Source organism: Acomys russatus, chromosome 25 (assembly GCF_903995435.1).
Source record: "Acomys russatus chromosome 25, mAcoRus1.1, whole genome shotgun sequence".
Taxonomy (NCBI): Eukaryota; Metazoa; Chordata; class Mammalia; order Rodentia; family Muridae; genus Acomys; species Acomys russatus.
In genome coordinates this window covers 32,185,609-32,201,876 of record NC_067161.1, presented here as the reverse complement: position 1 = coordinate 32,201,876, position 16,268 = coordinate 32,185,609, and the positions used below count along the sequence as shown (strand labels likewise).

The window sequence follows — 16,268 nt, the reverse complement described above, 5'->3', positions numbered from 1 at the left end:
TCCCATGTACAGCCATAAATGTATTACAGGTGGCAGCGTCCCCTGAGGAATGGTTAGTCCTTCAGTCTCATAACCTAAATTATGATAACCATTAATATTATCTCAATTGATATTACATTACATGATAAAGAGGAGAGACACAAATATCACTTAATACATATCTATATATGCATAAACTCATTCTTAACAAAATAGGACAGAAACACTCATGCTAACTGCAATTTATGTTTCTGTCACATGGCCTCACCTAGTATTTGCCACTACCCTTCCTCTACTTCCCATTCTGTATGCCTGCCTCCCTCAGCAAGCACCTCAGCAGGCCTTGGTTCTTTTCCTTGGAGGAGAGACCCACACCTTCATTCCCGAGGCTCTGGACCCTTCCTTGCCCTGTTTGGTTGGGGTTGTTGTAGTTTCTCACTGATTTTAACTGAGTCAGTACACCAAGAGATGCCCTAAGGATCCCCTGCATGCCACCATAACCTTCCACCCCTCCACTGTAGAGAAGCAATCAAACGTCTCCCTGGTAATCAAGATCAGTCACCCTTCCTAACAGCGCTACTCCTCTCTTAGCCTCTTGGCTTAAGAGGATGAGAAACCCAAAGTGACCAGGGGGAAGTATGAGCCCACAGTCCAGTGAAGTTTTGTTGTGTCTCCTGGCAGGGGCACTGCCCCTTCTGGAACCCAAAACTTGTAGGCCAGCAGAAGTTAAGGGTTGGCAGTGAGTGGAACAATTCCCATTTCTACGCCCTTGACTCCTGGACCTGTGGATCCTGGCTGTGGGAGAAACTGTACCATATATTCAATGAAGATTCAAAGCATATACCACCTTCTGGAGAACTCTGTCCCAGCCCTCCAGGCTGCTGCCACCTAATTGGCATTATGTGTGTGTGTGTTTTCAAAAGGCCATCCCATCATTCTATTGGGCCAGCTGCTTCAGGGTGATGGATTCCTGAGTAACAGACCAACTGCCTCACCTCTCTGGCTATGAGTTCTATGAGTTCCTTGGTTAGAAGCAATGGTATATGGAACAACAGGATGGTAAAGAACACGTTCAGTTATAACGTCTACAGATGGTAATGTTGACAGCATCCCATGCAGGAAAGGCAAACCCATAATCAGAACAAGTATCTATTCCATTAAGGACAAAGTGTTACACTTTCCATGAAGGAAGTGGCCCCAATTTAGTCAATATGATGACCAAGATTAACCATCACAATTTCCTTTTTTGGCTCTTCTTTACAATGTTGCCATCTATCCTTGCTAATGGGTTCTCCCCAGCACTTTTTATTGGGTTCTGGGTAGCAATTCACATATTCTGAGAGAACTTAAATTAGATAACTGGATTCTGCCAGAGTGAGCTGGGCAAGAGACAGCTGCCAGCACATGTATTGCTGATACCACTAGATAGACACGCTCTCCAGAGTTACTTAGGAACATGTATTTGGTAGTAATTCCTGCTTGACTTCTGGGTTTTCTTTTTGTTAAAGATGCTCAGCTTGGAGGGGAAAGCCTTGTGAGGTACATTTCTTGCTTCAGAGCCTTTGGTTTATGGTTCCCCATGTTGATCTCTGCTATGTTAACTTTGACTGACAGTCCTAAAGCTGATTCTCAGATAGCAGTTTCCTATCCTCTGTCCTCACTGCCTCCAGGCCATTTTGTCTGGGATAAGAAACGGGGTCCTATGCCTCCGAGAAGCTCCAGGGTCCTTCCTTCTCCTTCTGCTCAGTTACCTCCAGCAGCTCAACAGATTGGCTCTGCTCAGCACAGGTTCCAGCTTCACAGAAAGGAAATTTAGGAAAGAGTAGGGCTGGTTAGGCGTGTCACATCTGTGGGTAGACCTGTCTGCTTAAAGGTTAAGAAGAAAGGCCTTTAAGACAGCATCCTTCTCCTTTAAATGTTGTGAGCTTCAAATATGTCTTGTCTTTATGTTATAGATGAGTGTATTTCCCAGGAGCAATTTACATATAATGTTTTCCTCCTTAGCAGATTATTTTATTCTCTTAGATCTTAGCCCAAGCCCAGAGAAACAAGTCGCTAAAGTGTTGTTAAGATCCACAGTTTGAACCTATATGTGTGACTCAAGGGGCAGCGATCCTTTGACACTTTGATACTTCGTTAGATTATTTTGGTGTAGAGTTCTACTGGTAGGAATGGCAGGTGGGTAGGTATCTCGGTTTCTTTTCTGGTTGCTCTAATAAAGCAACCTAGGGGAGAAAGTATTTCAGCTCACAGTTCTAGGTCATCATGGCCAAGAAAGCACATGGCAGGAGACTGAGACAGAGAGGAGGCAGAGAGTAATAAATGTGTGCCCGTTGGTACCCAGCTTGCTACCTCCATCTTATAAAGGGTTCACTGCCCAGGGAATGGTCTCATCCACGTCCACAGTCAATACGGGTCTTCCCATAGTGATTCATGTAATCAAGATGATCCCCATGGCCATGTCCTTAAACCAGCTTAACCTAACGACCCCTCATGGAGACTTCCTTCCCAGATGAATTTTTGTAAAGTTAACAATGTCAACCCTCACAATTCTACCTCTTGTCATTTTGAATCCAAAACAAATCAATTTTAAGTCATAACCTACCCCTTGTCCCCATTGGCTCATTACCATGTTATAAAATGTATGTAATCCAACTTTAAAAGTTTCCATAGTATTTAGCAATCCTAATACTTTAAATATACACTCTCTTAATTGTGAACACTCTTTTTAAAAAAATTATTTATTTATTATGTATACATGTCCTGCCTGCATATGTGCTTGACCACCAGAAGAGGGACCAGATCTCATTGTATATGGTTAGGAGCCACCATGTGGTCGCTGGGAATTGAACTCAGGATCTTTGGAAGAGTAGCCAGTACTCTTAACCTCTGAGCCATCTCTCCAGCCCCCAACACTCATTTTTTTTAAAGTTACATATTTGCAACATATGACACAGAGTAAACAGGGTATAAAATAGTCACAGCAAAGCAAACCCAAGGTCCTACAGTGTCATGTCTGATATCTGAGGCTCTTAATCTAATAGTCCAGGCTCCATGTGGCTTTAGTATCCACCGTTCCAGCCTTGTTACCTGCATCACACACATACTATCTCCTAGGCCAGGTCCACTTCACTCCTTCAGCTCCCCTTGGCAAATACCCCACAGGCCTGGCATCTCCATTACCCTGTGGTTTACACTGTAACTGAGACTTCATTTTCACAGCTTCATATAATAGTCTGTCGAGGCTTTATGCAGTGACTGACCTTACCATACATTTCCTGGCCTCAGCTAAAATCCATAAATTCCTCGCTCCATACGTTCAAAACTAGTATTTCATGGGTTATGCTGCCAAGTTCTGTCCCCAGCCCCAGAAAGAAAATGACCCCCTTGGACCAGAGCTGTACCAGCTTCTATGTGCTCGTCCTGGAGAAACATTTACTGGGAAGTTGCTTTTGAGTGACAGGAACCACTTCAAACTAGATTTTGTCCTTTTAAATGAATTTGTATCTTCACATGAAGGAGCCTCTGTTGGGTGCAATTTGCCCCTCATATAATCCCAGTGCAATACAGGAGGCATCTCTACCATGGTGCTGATCTCTTTAACAAGTAGAGCTATTTTCTCAGACAACCTAAATGCCCTCCTGTCCTCAGTTTCCCCTATCAGACTAATCAGTCCTCTGTCTTCAAATACAGCTGTATTCATACTCTCAAGACATGGGCAGAATGGGGCCAGATAGTTCAACAAAATATAATATAAATGGCCCCTAGCCCCAGTCCCTGATAGAATCCTTGTTTTCCTCTGAAATCTTATGAGCCATGTTTACCTCAGTCTTGTAAGCTTCCACCGGAATGAGTTATGCTCTGATTCCAGCGTTTTCTAGCCTCGTATACCCAACTCTTCCACATTCTAGCCACAAATGGGTCCAAAGTTAAAAGTGACACAATCAAGTGTCCACATTAAAGATCCCACTTTTGGGTACCAATTTCTGTCTTAGTTTCTTTTCTGTTTATGTGATAAAATATTCTGACAAAAACAACTTAAGGGAGAAAGTGTTTAACTTACAGTTCGTGTTAAAGTCAATTCATGGTAGAGAAGTCGCAGTGGCTGGAGGCTGAGGGAGCTGGCCATGTTCCATCTGCTGTCAGAAGAAAAGAACAATGAATGTATGCATGTTAGTGGTCATCTTGCTATCTGTCCCCATCTTATACAGGACCCCCTTGCCCAAGAGAAGGCCCAGGTGAGGCCCTGTCACATCAGTAATGTAATCAAAGTAATCGTCCACAGGTCAACTTAACCTAGATAAATCTTTCACTGAGATCCCCTTCCCAGGTAGCACTGATTAATTGGTAATGTAGCACCTCGTTCTGATCTGCTTGCCCCAGCCAGGCTCCTCGGCGTATTTTTACCTAGTTCTCCATTCATTATTGATCCATCCCACCTGCATGAGCTAGCCCTTTCTCTTCACTTAACCAGCGGACCTGCTGTCGTCTTAGTTCTTCTGTTTCTGTGGGCTGCTACACTGTTCTTCACTTAATTTCTCTAAAGAATTGTAAATTTTCAAAATCTATTAAGTGCACTTAGTCTACCTTTATTCTCTCATCCCCTGTACCCTTTATGTAGTTTCTCATCACTTACCACAGAAATCAACGTGCATTTGAACTTTGTACTTTCTTTCAGGCTGGGAGACAAGACTTGAAACCAAAGAGCCAACTCCAAATGCCAAATTTACTGAAATTTTGTCGTATGAGGCCATAATGGAAAGGGAAGCTCTCTGGCATTCAGCATTAGGGGCTGTCTTGGAACCTTCTTGTTGGTTAGAGGGACAACAAGAAAAATATCTGGGCCAAGTGGCAGTGACCCAAAAGGAAGCCTTTAATGAGAAGAGGGTATGTGGAGGTAATAAAACTGAAAAATATTCTATTGAGGGTTCAATCCTCGATTCACCACAAAGCATTCCTGTGGCAAAAAGACCCCGTAATTGGAATTCATGTGGAAAAGATTCTAAACAAAATTCTGAGTTAATGAAAACTTCGAGAATGTTTGTAGGAAAGAAAATATATGAATGTGATGAGTGCAGGAAAACCTTCAGCCAGAGTTCATCCTTGCTTAAGCACCAGAGGATTCACACTGGGGAGAAACCTTATAAATGCAATGTATGTGACAAGCACTTCATCGAACGCTCCTCCCTCACTGTGCATCAAAGGACTCACACGGGAGAAAAACCCTACAAATGTAATGAGTGTGGGAAAGCCTTTAGTCAGAGTATGAACCTTACTGTTCATCAAAGAACTCATACTGGAGAGAAACCTTATCAATGCAAAGAGTGTGGGAAAGCTTTCCGTAAGAACTCCTCCCTTATTCAACATGGAAGGATTCATACTGGAGAGAAGCCCTATAAATGCAGTGATTGTGGGAAAGCTTTTACACAAAGCATGAATCTCACAGTGCATCAGAGAACTCACACAGGAGAAAAGCCCTATGAATGTAACGAATGTGGAAAAGCCTTCAGTCAAAGCATGCATCTTATTGTTCATCAGAGAAGTCACACTGGAGAAAAACCCTATGAATGCAGTGAGTGTGGAAAAGCCTTTAGTAAAAGCTCAACTCTGACTCTACATCAACGAAATCACACTGGAGAAAAACCCTACAAATGTAACAAATGTGGTAAATCCTTTAGTCAAAGCACATATCTTATAGAACATCAGAGACTTCACTCTGGAGTGAAACCTTTTGAATGTAACCAGTGTGGGAAAGCTTTCAGTAAGAATTCTTCTCTGACTCAGCATCGGAGAATTCACACTGGTGAGAAACCTTACGAGTGTATGGTATGTGGAAAGCATTTCACTGGGAGATCTTCCCTAACTGTGCATCAGGTAATACACACTGGAGAGAAACCGTATGAATGCACTGACTGTGGAAAGGCCTTCAGCCAAAGCGCCTATCTTATCGAACACCAGAGAATTCATACTGGTGAAAAACCCTACGAATGTGATCAGTGTGGGAAAGCTTTTATTAAGAATTCATCCCTTATAGTGCACCAGAGGATTCATACAGGAGAGAAGCCCTACCAGTGTAATGAATGTGGAAAAGCCTTCAGTAGAAGTACAAACCTTACAAGACATCAGAGGACTCACATGTGAGAAAAGTTTTCACTGGCCCCCTTCATCTTGATTAATCCTTTGATAATAATCAAATGTTATATTAATGTAGGTACTTAGTCACCGTAACTAATGTGGTAATCTTTTAGTTGAAGTACAGTATAGCATACCAGATATTAGAACCATAGCAAAGTAAACATATGAAAATAGAGAACACTTGATTCACATGGTAAAATTTTATACCAGGCTTGAGTAGCTAATACGTAAGTGATGACGACATAGGCTGAAGGTAAGCTCTATTGTGTCATCCTGGGAATCCTGATTTGGGCATCACAGAGTTCACAATGGATGGGAAAATGTGATAGTGATTAACTGGACAGCCCAAAAGTTGGGCTCAACCCAGTTCTAACCCCCCATTAACTTGAACAAGTTACCCAGTTTCATCAGGTCACGGTGTCCTTATCTGTAAATGAGAGATTTGGCATGTAGAAATTCTTTGGGATCTGTATTAGCTAAAATGCCCAAAACAAAATGCAGGGAATTTTTTTGGTCTTCTGCTATTATACATGCTGTGGAAATGCTTCTATTTCACGGTGGTTTTCTTAGGTGTTTTTAGGTTAAAATTCTCTACCTCTAATTCATTGTCCTTTATGTCCTTGGATTACTTTCTCTCCTAAAATGTAGGTTAGTTTCCACTGGGTGCCAGATAAAATTTGCATATTTTAATGCTATAGCATGCTGTTTGAAGTCTCTGCTAATAGTCATTAAACTGTTGTTAAATAAGCTGATTATATTTAATGTGACTTAAATATAAACTTTAAATACTTAGGAATCAAGTACATATCTTTGTGTCTTATTTGACTGTTATGGAAATTTAAAAGACAGGTGGATTGAACACTAATTGTACTGGATAGATTTATATCAACTTGACACAAGCTAAAATCACCTAAGAGGAGGGAACCTCAATTAAGAAAATGCATCCATGAGATGGGGCTGTAGGCAAGCCTGCAGGGAGCATTTTCTTAATTAGCGATTGATGAGGGAGGACCCAGCCATTGTGAGTGGTGCCATCCCAGGTTCTATACAAAAGCAGGCTGAACCAGCCAGCAAACAGCACTCCTCCATGGCTTCTGTATCAGCTCCTGCCTCCAGGTCCTGCCTTGTTTGAGTTTCTGTTCTGACTTTCTTCAATCATGAACAGTGATATGGATGTGTAAGCCAAATAAACTCTTTCCTCCCCAAGTTGCTTTGCTCATGTGTTTGATCACAGCAATAAAAACCCTAACTAAAACACTAACAGATATAAGAATTCAGCAAATTAATAAAACCTTTATAACTCAAAGCATACTGGACACCACACAGGAATAGTTTATAGATCATGATAGTAGTTGGTTTATTAAACATACCAACTGTGTCCTAAATATGAGCCAGTTGGGGGGTGAGGATCCCTGCAGGCTTTCGGGATGACCTGGAAACAGTCCATGAAGAGACAAGAATGAAACTCAGTTCAGCCCAACTTAGGTACCAATACTGGGCCAAAACTTCAAGAGTCTAACACTAGTTCTTATTTTTGATGTATTTAAGCATGACAATTTTGGAAAAAAGTTTTCTGCTAACAGTTAATCCCATTCTGTGAGTACAATATGTTTACATCAGAGCTCTATACAAATACCTGTGGCTTCTTCCATAAAGATGGGCTCTGCTGACTTAGAAACTGAGTCAGAAGCCGGGCATGATGGCGCACGCCTTTAATTGGGAGGCAGAGGCAGGCAGATCCCTGTGAGTTCAAGGCCAGCCTGGTCTACAAAGGAGTTCAGGACAGCCAGGATTTGGCCCAATGCTGTGATAACATAGAAGGCCACTTAGGCTGTTGTGAAAGCACAAATGACAGGATTCATGCAGATGAGTTTTATGGCCTAGAAGCAATGCTCAAGGTGTGGGGAAGGGGACGTCTAGGATTAACAAATACAATATTCTGAGGGATATAGGTGGAGCCTGGCTCAACAGGTAGCAAAGGATCACCAGGTTGTAAACTATATTTCAGCATTCAGGAGAACAACCAAATATCTTCTCCCTTTGGAGAGAGAAGCTTTGTGTTTTAATTTTCCTGGCTTCTCCAGTGCTTATCTGTATGTTTACCTTTTGCCCTCTACAAGATAGAATCAGAAAACCAAAATTAAATTACATATTTTTTTATTTTCTAGAGGCTAAGAATGTGACAGAATGATGAAAGAAGAAATGATCAGAATGATCAGACAAAGCCCAGAAAAATTGGCAATTGGATAAATAGCCTTTGAAGTAGACTTTGAAGGAGCCTTTTGTAAATAGTGGTTGTTTTCTGAAATTTATGAGGTTGTTCTTCCTGAAGGATTCACAGAGACTACATAACTTAGTCCCAGGACACACCTGGCAAACCAAGAAGTCTCAAATGGCTGGGAACTGCTTAGGTAACAGCTCCTTCAGACAATCCCTAGATCAAATAAGAGGTATTGGTATTTGGAAATTGATTTATTCAAGAAGCCTTTTGTGTAACAATAAAGAGGCTCTGCAAAGCAAGGAGTTAAGTCCTTCAGAGGCCGATCCACCCTGCTGCCGAGAAGCCTAAATCCATCCTGCAGTGTTTCTTCAGTCAGATTGTCCCGAGTAACCCAGAGCACCGACAGCCCTGACAGTTGATTCCTTAGGATATAGTTCAGGTAGGGTCACTCCCTATATTTACGCTAATTGGCATGGTTCAGCCTCTGCTCACAATCCACAGGCCGGAACAATAACATAAGTGCAACACTTCCTACTCGTGATGCCCAGGATGGAGGACTCCTACACCCTGATGCCAAGTAGCTCCTAGTTCGGGGTGCCCAAGGGAGGGAGCCAGCTGATGCAGAGAAACAGGAGTAATGGACAGATGGCTAAAAAGAACCCAGTACATCTAGGAAATTCTGGGAGGTTGGTGTGTAGCAAGTCAAAGTGACAGGCAACGAAGCTAAAGAAAGATGTCGCACCCTGCTGCAAACGTCTTGTTACTGGGCTCTGCAAACCAGCACTAGGAACTAGGAAGAAGTAGCCACTCCTGGAGAAATCAGTTTGGTCCTATATAAATGTTCCTTTGTATATCCATAATCTATAGTGAGGGAGCAGACAGGGAAACCATTTTGGTTTCTCCCAACCCCTTTCTTAGAGTGGATCCTAATGAAAAAGAAAAAAAAAAAGTCCATGAGAAAAATGGGGGTTGCCTGGGTGAATCTTGGAACAGTAATTAAAGCTTGTAAGGGAGTCCTAGCTAGAGCCGTATGGAATCACGGACTTCATGTCAACGGTGTCGCTATAGTTTGAGTTGTTTTAATCTTTGAGAAAGTCTCCCAAGTTTCACCCAGGCTGGCCTTGAACTCAATGTGTTCACTGCCTCTACTTCCTGAGTGAATTACAGTTGTACTGCCACCACAGCCAGTTTACAGCATGGGGTATCAAGTCCAGGTATTCATGCAGGGACTCCAGCAACTGAGCTACACTCCATCCCTGTTTGGAGGATGTGCACGTCTGTGTCACACACACACACACACACACACACACACACACACACACGGGTACATAAGGCAATCATTCCCTAATGGCTTTTACTAGCCCCAGCAGAAATAAATCCAATAAATGGAACTTTCACTACTTTCGTCACACATTTTGGAAGACACATCTCCTCCCAGCTACCCTAGGCAGCCTTTGCACCTTCCTTCATCAGCAAAAGTGTCATTCCTGGTTCCACCTACTTCATTCACTGGGGCCTTGCTCAAGGTGGTTCACACATCAGTGGCTGCTTCCTCATTTGTTAATGGTGCAGACCTAAGTGCTTTGGGTTGTGCTAGGTAATAACATGGTAAGGAAATTTCCTAACAGAGTTAGTGCTAAATGCAATGTTATTGTCATAGATCTGAAAACTGAGGTCTGAATTTTCTAGCATGCCGTCCAGAACCCACAAGCACCTAAGAGAACAGTATGCTCTCAAAGCAAATGTCTTAGAGGAAGGTATATAGTGGAGGGTGGCTATGCCACACACTATCTATTGCAGAAACCGCCAGGCCCAGTGTCCTTTCTCCCCTTAACCACGCCATAATGTGGGGTTTTATTTATTTTGCCGTTGTTTTAAGTGAGTCTTGATTTTTCTTTTCAATGTTAGGATTCAAGCCAGCAGATGCTATCACTGTGCTAATGAGGGAACCTTCTCCCACGGACTCAGAATCCACCCCTCACCCCACAAAGATCCCAGTTTGCTTGACTAGTCCAACTCCATGACAGGCTTCAGGTTTTCACTCTGCTTAACTAGGCCAAGTTTCTAACAATCCCTGGAAAAAACACAACTTGTGGACAGTTCATGGGCAGCTAATCAGCCTATAAGACAAAATAAGCAAATACTATGTTTTTATTACTTCATGGCCTTGGTAAAGAACACAGCTGGCCCTATCCAATCAAATTAAAGGCCAACTCCTGAGTAAGCCAAAACCTCAATGACTCAAAAAGTCCCCAGTAACACAACACACAGCCAATCCTGAATCCCCTTGTATATTCTGAGTCAATTCTGACCAATCAAACCTTGTCACAAATCCCTCTGTCTATAACTTGAGCCTGCATGCTCATCGGGGCCATCCTCTAGAGGAGAGAGGTGATGCCAGCATACTGGAATGAATGTTCTTTGCTTTTTGTTTGTTTGTTTTTTATTGACTTATTCAGATTGCATCTCAATTGTTATCTATCCCCTTGCTTGTCTCCTGCTCTTTGCTTTTGAATACTGCCTTGGAGTCTTTCTTCAGCAGATCACCCAGACACTAACACTACCACCCATCCCTAGCTCTTACCTTGCATCTGTCCTGCCCAGAACTGACCAGTGAGTCTATACAGATATGTTAATCTGTCCACTTCAAACTTCCATCACTTTGTTCTCACACACAAAATGAACCCATTGTTCCTACCATGGCTGTCAAAACATCAGAGTCAGACACATTCCCATATTGAGCTGTCACTCCTTTCCCCTGGTGATGATGCTGGCTTTCCTAAGCATCAAATACACTAAGCCAAGTTCTTTGTGGGCAGCTCTTCCCAGGAAATACAAATATCCCAAATATCCCCACCCTTGTTCGCTCTGTAACGCCCAACACAGCTTTACTGCCCTGTCACTCACTCCCTGGTGAATATTTTCTGTTTGATGGACTGCCTTCCCTAGTCACACCAGCCCTCTAGTGTGCAGGGCCCACTCAGTTTCTCCAATAGTGCCTGGATCTATGTGCTCCCTAAATGAGAGAATGACATCTTTAAAGACCAGGATAGAGTCATTGACATTGCGTCCTAAGAGTGGCCAGCAATCCCTGAAGTGCCAATCCTTGGATCGAAGTTTTTTTTTTCTAAATTGATTTTTTTTTTAAACCAACAACACAGTTGCTCCATGAATACTTAACTACCTACTCAAAGGCAACTAGATAGCTCCAGGAGGAGGCTCTGGTACATCACCCCATACTCACTGGCCCCAGCAAAATCAAAAGTAAATCCAAACTTCTCTAAATACCATCCCGCGGTCCCAGAGAGACTTGTTGAGCTTGTTGAGACTTCCAGGGCCTTCGCTCCAGTCCCTTCCATCTCTTATCCCCGCGCGCCTGGGCGGCAGTCTTCCTCTTTCCCCGCACCCCTGTTACTGCCACCCTCGCAGCACCTCAGGGACCACATGCACCTCCTGTCCGGCTGTGGCACGGGCCAAAGCGTCTATCCAGAGCACGGTCCTGACAGAACTTCCAGCCCTTTTCCTGCCTCTCGGCGTTCCTACGTAGTTCCTGGACCTTCCCTGGCTTTGGTCGCAGGATTGAGCTCCCCTGGGATAACAGCACCCTGGGCCTTATTTCACTGAGGAGACCCAGGTCGTTTGCACAGGACTAGACCACAGTTCTGACCCGCGTTCAGCTGTTGGGCACGTCAGTGCTCCGCGAAGGCTTCTGGGAACTGTAGTTTAACCTACAGAGCCACTCTGCGCAGGCGCACGTCATCACTCTTGTCTCCCGTGTTCTGGAAAAAGGAGTCCAGAAATCTAATTGCTTTAGCACCAAGATTTGTTCGAACTAGACTCCCGGGCTCCTGGAGCAGCGCGCAGGCACGGTTGCAAGCTCCAGCTCATTGTGTCCTGAGTACTATGTGGCGGCTATGCTCTATCACAGAGGTAGACTCTCCTCAAAGAGCAGCTCCGCGGTGACCAGCCGCATTCAAACCAAGCGGGAAAACGACGATCAGGTCGGGCGGGGGGTCAGGACGGACGGGAGACCGACCAAGAGTGGCCCCTGGTCCATTTTAGAGGATGTGAAACCCATGCCCTTAACTTGGCAGAGAATGCGCTGAGGTTTGACTCCACACAGAAAGGACCGGCAGCGCGGTCTTGTGGTAGAGCTGAGAGATCCCATTGCATGTGGAGAAGCGTGGGTCAGGACCTCTAGACTTTCTTGGAGCAGACTCAGGAAGAAGACAGTTGATCCCAATTGATGGGCATATTTCCAGTGACCCTCCAAGTCCTGTCTGAGGTACTTGAGAACAGGACAACTGCACGTGACAAAGCGGTGGAGGGTGGCTTGTGTGAATAACACCCCACACACACACACACACACGCTCTCCTCCTCCCTCACTCAACCCCTACTCGCACAGCACACAAATAAACTGCTTTGGACTCCAGGTCACTTAATGGAACTCAGAGAAGGAGAACCCGGAGGCCACACAAGCTTGGCTTGCAAGGTTTCCAAGGTGCTGAAGATCTGGCCTGCTGAACTCTCCTCCCCTTTCATGAGAAAGAAATCGACTCTACCCTCCTCCTTGTTGTTGTGTGGGTGTGGGTGGCCTACCTTTCAGTACTTGAATGGAAGGGTATCCACAACTCGGAGAGCTAGGACAGTGTCCCAAGGGTATCTGTCCTGAGGCACAGGAGCCCAGGAACCTCACAGCTCTGAGAAGAGACCTCTTCAGCAGAGACGATGCAGCACCCAGGGAAGGGTTGCCCCTAAACCCTGAGGACCTGGGGAGCCTTGGAACCTGAGCTCCACTCCCTCGTCTCTTCTCCTTCTTTTCTTCTTCTGACAAGAGAGTCACAGCAGCCAGTGAATCTCTTAAAACAGATTTATTGGGGGGATGAATGCAGAAGTGGCTGCCTCTGCAGTGGGTAGGAGACAGCAGAAAACAAATACTTTCAAAATATCTTCCAAAACAGTAGGACATTGGGAATAAACTGAACAAAGAACTCATTGCTTTGGGAGGATTGAGAACGCAAGGGTGTCAATATTCAGGAGCACTCCTGTGTGACCTTTGACCCAGCCCTCTCATCACAGATGTGCAGATGCTTCTAGCCTGAGGAATCCCACAGTTGGAAAGCTCTTCACCTGCCTCCTCTGTGCTTGGTGGTCCTCTGCTCACCAGAGAAGAAGGAATGGCTGTCAGCCACCTCCCAGCCCTGGTCCAGGTGAGTGGAAAGGAGTGTTGCATGTCATCGTTGTCATTGTCCTGTGTCGCACCCCACCCCACAGCTGTGCTCTTGACTTGAAGAGTATAAGCTTGTTTGCTCTAAACCAGAAGTTTTCCTTTTACTCCAGTCTCCCCCACACCTGACCCCAGATGCTCCCTCTCACCCCACATCTCTTCATAGTGAGCCTTGGAGCTTTCTGTACATCGTGTAAGTGGCACGGCTGGGCAGGAATCTAGGCTAGTATGAAACGAAAACCTTTGCACTTTGTTAGTCAGTAAGGTGGGAGTCCAAATAGTAAAGATAGGATCTGACATCGAGCCAAAAGAAAGAATTCAAACTTTTCCCCGTGCACATGGGATTTCCTAGACTCCTATTTATTTAGAAGATGTCATGTAACTTTTGTTTCAGAAGAATATTTAATAGCAGTAAAAAAATATTTGAAGGACTCTATCTACTTCTACAGGTTAGGGGTCTAGCTTTGTGGTAGAGCTCTTGGTTAGCGTGGATAAGGCTCTAGGCTCAGTCTCCAAGACCACACACACACACGCACACACGTACACACATTCATGCATACAAGCACACACTTTCACACATACACACTTATACACATACTCACTCACACACACTCACACACCCCACACCTACATACATACACCACACTACAGCCACATACACTCACACACGCACACTCAAACTCATGCACACACACTCACACCTATTCACATACTCACACACACACACATGTTGGCTGGTTTTGGTTTTTGTTTGCTTTTTAATCAAAAGAGCTCAGCCATGTGTAGCAAGTGCTCTGTGTTGCATCGTGGGTAGTGAATGGAAAGAGAAGGGTGTGGGGAGTGCTGCGTGGTGAGAGGAAGCAAGAGGGTGCCAAGGGAGTTAAATTCCCTTGACAGCACCGTGCTGCTCATAAAAGCCACTGCAATCTGGAGAGACCTGCCCTATTCCTCCCATTACCATAATATGTGCACAGAACCCTTCAGAGAATGGCGCTCCAGGAACCTACTCATGTCCCATAGAAGCTCCTGCTCTTAAAGGTTTCCCACGTCCCCACACATTTACACTGGGTACCAGACACATAGACCTTGGAGGTATGCCACGCCATACCTGAGGCGTGGCAGTTAAACACTACTTATGTTGTTTACAGGCTGTAAACAACTGTAATTTGGCTGTCACCAGGCAGAATAGCTTAGGGTTATAAAATGTGCCAGATCTGTGAGCTGTGCTAGAAAGCAGAGGTGAACAACCGTTCTTGATCAGTGCATTCCTGGGTCCACGTCAGCCTGTGTTCCTGGCCTCATTCCTGAGCACCGAGGCTTTGGGCACAGGTAGATACTGGACTGCCCCCCACATCCAAAGGCAAAGGTACAGCTAGACTTTGGCTATGGAAGTGGAGTCTCGAGTGTCCCTAGAGTCCTTCCTCTTAGATCCTTTGCTTTCTTTACTTGACCCCTCTTCCTCAGTGCGCACTAGGTCCCTGGCTTCATAGTCAGCTCAGACAGTCACAGTGTGCCGCGTGCTGTTTTCCATGCTAGAGTTCAGGTTCCTGAGAGAGACTCTTTCTGTCCGTGTTCAGAATTTCCAAGGAAGCGATGAGTTATAATCAGAGAAGACATGGTGTCGTGGTATAGAACGATTACTCCCATGGTGTGTGTGTGTCTGTGTGTGTCTGCCTATGTATGTGTGTGTCTGTGTATCTGTGTGTATCTCCGTGTATGTGTGTGTGTATGTGTCTGTGTGTATACACACTCACACATGTGTCGGGGTGGGCAGATGAGCAGTTGAAGAGAAGTAAGATCACTGAAAACAGTGCTCATGTGCCACTGAAGGACACTGTGCATTCTGAGAAGTGCATCATGAAGCTGTTTCTTCTCTATGTGAACACACAGAGGGTGTCTCTGCAAACCTAGATGGTCTGGGTCAGCCATTCAGCATGGCCTCCTAGTGTAATCCAGAGATGTGGAAAACATGAAACATGTGAGATTGCTGCTGCTGAAACATGGCATATTGTTCCACAGTAAAGATTTCTTGGGTATATTGGAGGGTACCCTAAAATAATGGTTTAAAAAGAGTACAGTAAGTGTATCGATGTTTGACGTCCTTATCAAGTGTTAGCCGCTGAACAGTACTGCGTGCACTCTGCTTTTACACTACTGCTGGTGCCATTTGCTTATCGAAATCACCATCACCCCAAACATGGAAGTATGTGTGTGCTGAGATGTGAGCCCAGCTGCATCAGAGCTGCCGAGAGAGATGGGAGGGGTTGTGGGCTTGTGACTCAAACATGGGATTATGTCTTTCTGCTATTTTGAAGTCTTTGAGAAAGTTCCCTACCTTACCTAGGATGCCATAACATTGCATTTTCCTGTAGTGTGTTACAGGCTGTAAAATGTCTTTTTTTTTTTAAAGACAGAGTTTCTACATAGCCCTGGCTGTCCTTGAACTTGTTATGTAGACCAGACTAACCTTGAATTCACAGAGAACCCCCTGCCTCTGCCTCTTCAGTGCTGGAATTAAAGGCGTGTGCTACCACACTTGATCTGTAAAGTTATCGTTTAAGAAATCTACCGCTGAAGAAGTTCTTAGCCTTTGTCAGGCCGGGGATGGGAGGTCCTCCATGATCTGAGCAACGCTTTCCGAAGAGCCCAAGAGGGAAGAAGCCCTTCGAGGCTCCATGGACGTCTGACTGCGAGAACCTGAGAAG

At 44.6% G+C, this 16,268-nt stretch overlaps 1 protein-coding gene across 1 annotated transcript; it reads left to right on the top strand.

Moving 5' to 3' along the window:
• Window positions 1-4,728: 4,728 nt before the first annotated feature.
• Window positions 4,729-6,155, top strand: Zfp2 (ZFP2 zinc finger protein). The gene is given in 2 exon segments (XM_051167265.1): window positions 4,729-6,057; window positions 6,060-6,155. Coding segments are annotated over 2 exon segments (1,419 nt in total). The 5' UTR covers window positions 4,729-4,734.
• The last annotated feature ends 10,113 nt before the right edge of the window (window positions 6,156-16,268 follow it).